General features: G+C 36.4%; 1 protein-coding gene across 1 annotated transcript in view; it reads right to left on the bottom strand.

Annotated features, from left to right (window-relative positions):
* Positions 1–3,419, bottom strand: part of rca2.1 (regulator of complement activation group 2 gene 1) — a 69,277-nt gene extending 65,858 nt beyond the window's left edge. The window contains exon 1 of the mRNA XM_051097263.1: positions 3,284–3,419. Within this exon, the coding sequence (XP_050953220.1) occupies positions 3,284–3,353 (70 nt within the window). The 5' untranslated portion in view covers positions 3,354–3,419. The remainder of the gene's footprint in view (positions 1–3,283) is intronic.
* Positions 3,420–3,709: the final 290 nt, after the last annotated feature.

Here is a 3,709-nt window from a genome sequence, read left to right as displayed (position 1 = left end):
ACTTACGTCACCATGTACGTTAAGCTTTTTTAATCACTTTATTAAACCTTTAAATAACAAACAGGCAGTCATCTTTTCATTGTTAAACACATTAACAATAAATCCAAGCAGCATATATAATAAAATAATACTAATATAAATAAATAAATATTAAAATGATAATAAACGCTATTATAACACAAATTTAAATTAGTTTTAAAGCGCTCTTCGTTTTTAAATGTTTTATGGATTGAAATAAAATTTTAAACAATTTTTAAATGACATAAAACAAGTGAAACTTTGAACAATCTACATTCGTGTATATATAAAACAACATCTCTTTGTTTTGCACTAACGTTATATATAAGCAATCGTACATATTCTGATTTGGTGAAAAGAACATTTTATCTCAAAAGAACTTTCAATATTGTGTCTGACGTTTCATTACATTTAGCAAATTCTGGTAATCAGTGCATATAAAGAACGTGTAAATGATGGTCATGAAATTACGTGCATGCGACGTTGCAGTTACGTTACCAGTAAGTCATGAAGTTACCAATAGATTACTAATAGAGTACGTATCTGGGACGTCCTTGGTAAAATTACGACGTTAGGAGGACGTACTGTCGACGTTGTGAGTTTGTAATTTCATGGTAATAAAATTACGGGCATGCGACGTTGCAATATATTGGTGAAAACCAGGGGTTGTCGTTAGGGCTAATCATTCGGGGCTCGAGCCCCGAAAGTTTTTTCTTTAGCCCGGAATGTTTTTGTATCGCCGTATGATTTCCGAGGAATTCACGGAATTTGTCAAAGTTTGAATTAATTAGTCAAAAGCTGGTCATTACACTTCAAACAAATCGCGATATAGACTAGTATCTGTGAATAACCCCGCAAAATGCCATTTAAATATGAATCCTGCATGTTCTGCGTGTCTCTTTATGAATGAACAGGCCCGGTTTCCTTTACTACACACAAGCGCCTGACGCTCGCGGTGATTTCATCGTCAGCCATAAAAAAATGCATGCACAACATCTCCAGAACCGCTGAGAGAGTACTTCGTGAGCACTTCACTGTTTCATTTGAGTAAACCAGGGTTATATACTCACAGAGATGTAAAGGTATTCACGGAAACCCGTCAAAATAAAAGTACGGTTTATAGACATTGTGGCAGAAATACATTACTATCATTCAGTAAAATGTATGTACCTACAGTACTACTACTACTACTGTTGAAAAATTAATGAAACTTTGTTAAAAATAAATTAATATTTTATGCCTTTATTTCATAACCAGAAAAAATAAAATAAAATAAAATAAAATACACAACACAGAATTTCATAATAATTTCATAAGGCTGTAGTAGAAATAAATAAAAGTTGTTTTATGCATTTAAGTAAACATAAACATAAAAGTGTCCAGACAAGGAGGGAGGGGGGGGGGGCTATTTTTGCATGCAAATATTTATTTTTAAATGTATCATTTTATTTGCATAATATATTTTTGTAAAGTTAAAATTTTGTAATAATACTTTGATATGTGTGCTATTTGCAGTGATTACTATTTACTATTTTATCATAGTGTAACAATGTTGTTTTGTGCCACTGCTTTGGCAAACTATCTGTCAAATGAACTGAAATCGAAAGCACAATATGACTTTGCTCACACGATCAGTTCATGACCCAATGTTTTCAGAGTATCAGAAGAGGGGTGAGTAAGGTCATCAACCTTTTTTCTTTGTTCAATTTGCACAATGAACATGGGTTGACTTATAATTCTTATTTTTGTACTCTCAAAGTCCACCAGATTAATGAATTTAACTTTAAAATATATACATTTTTTTCCTGGGGGGCATGCCCCCCGGACCTCCCTAGAAGGATCCAGGTTCACCACCTGTGTCTAACAAAATCTTACAAAATTATGATGTGAGCTCCCATCCACTACTACCAGCCCGAGATGTTTTCAAATCCTAGAAACGCCCCTGGTGAAAACCAATAAAGTATGTATCTGGGACGTCCTTGGTAGTATTACGACGTTAGAAGGACGTACTGACGACGTTGTAAGATGGTATTTTGATGGTAATAAAATTACGGGTATGCGACGTTGCCAATTGGTAAATCATGAAATTACCAAAATTTACTAATCCATTGCGTAACTGTTACGTCGCGTGTTGGCAGGGTCCTTATTGTCGAACTCTGGATTAGGCTTGTCTGAGATGAGCACATTCTTCGCAGAATCGATCACCGGTTATCACCGCAAGATGCATGCCGGTTAGAAATGTGTCCGAGTTACGTCTGCCTCGCTCTGATGTCATGCTGACGTGTGCCAAAAAACTCTGGCGATGGTGAGGCGGCTGTGTCGGATTGAGCAGTCGGGCGCAGTAGCTCTCCACCGACTGCTCTGACCAAAAGCACGATGGGAAACGCCTGGATGACGACACAGCTTAAAGCTCATTGGTTCAGAGAGCTGTGATGTTGGCGTTCTTTTCTAAAATGTTTTATTTTTTTAATCTAATATCATGAGGTTATGTTTAAATGATGCATGAATATTCCCAAACACTATGCCAGCGCGATCTCTGCTTGAGATATGTGACACTTTTTATATTTCTATAAAAATCTAAAATACACTTTGCATTAAAGTAAAAATGGATGATAAATACGCCTTTCGTATGGAATTAAATAGCAAGCACTTTGAGTGTCTTGTTCATCATATTTTTTTTCTTATAAAAACAACAGAGTTGAAATTATATCATGTTTATCAGCAACACAGCACGTGAGTGTGATAACGCGGTAGGTGATCTCGAAGGTGTCTGTTCTACTTCGAGAGGTCAGAACTGTCCGTCTTGACTGCACTTATTTCACTCCTCCCCTCACTGCAGCCGCCTACTCTCGCTTACATTTCAGGCGAGGCGCACCTCAAACGAGCCTATTGTTTAGACTTATGTGGAAGTTACTCCCATAACTCACTGAATGCGTCATGGGGTGTAGGGGGAAAAATTGAGCATGCTCTTCATGCCTGTGTTTGTCATAGAAAAACCAAAACCTTAAGTGGCTTAACACGGGTTTGTTTTTCTAGTGAGATCTGGCAAACCCCGTGTGCGTGTCATGAATATTTTTGTACAGTATTGCCGGAAGACAAAGAGACTGTAAATATTCATCTTAAATCTGTATATCTGATGAAGGTTATTTTTTTACACTAGATGACGCACATAGACCAAAAGCCACAAAACGTAAAATGTAACTTTTAATCGAAGATAAAAATCATTATAGATTCATTATAGATATATAGATAGACAGATACTTACCTCGGACATGTTCACAGATCATAAGATAAGCAAGGAGAGCAAAACTGGGACACAGCACCTTACATCCCATCTTGTTTATGTCGGTGAATGTCAGCTCCAAACAAGGTTTTTTCGCGACTAATAAATATAAAGATATCTTAACGTAAGGAAATCCACTTTTAAAATAAGTACTTTAGCATAACAATCAAGACAGGGCTTAAATTAACAACATATCACATTATTAAACAACATACACAGACTGAATGCATAAATTGTGTTTAGTTAATCAAACAAGCTTCAATTTCTGTTCTTATTCTACTCGTTATGCTAAAAGAATGTGGTAAATTACGCAGCGCACAGGACGGGTGTAATGTTACGAATCCAGCTTCTTATTCGCAGCTTCTTATTGACGCGATCCGTTCCACCTTAAAAACGCGACGCTTCCGC

This window comes from Labeo rohita, chromosome 23 (assembly GCF_022985175.1).
Source record: "Labeo rohita strain BAU-BD-2019 chromosome 23, IGBB_LRoh.1.0, whole genome shotgun sequence".
NCBI classification, from domain to species: Eukaryota; Metazoa; Chordata; class Actinopteri; order Cypriniformes; family Cyprinidae; genus Labeo; species Labeo rohita.
The sequence above is the reverse complement of the archived record's forward strand: the minus strand, read 5'-3'. Positions and strand labels throughout refer to the sequence as shown.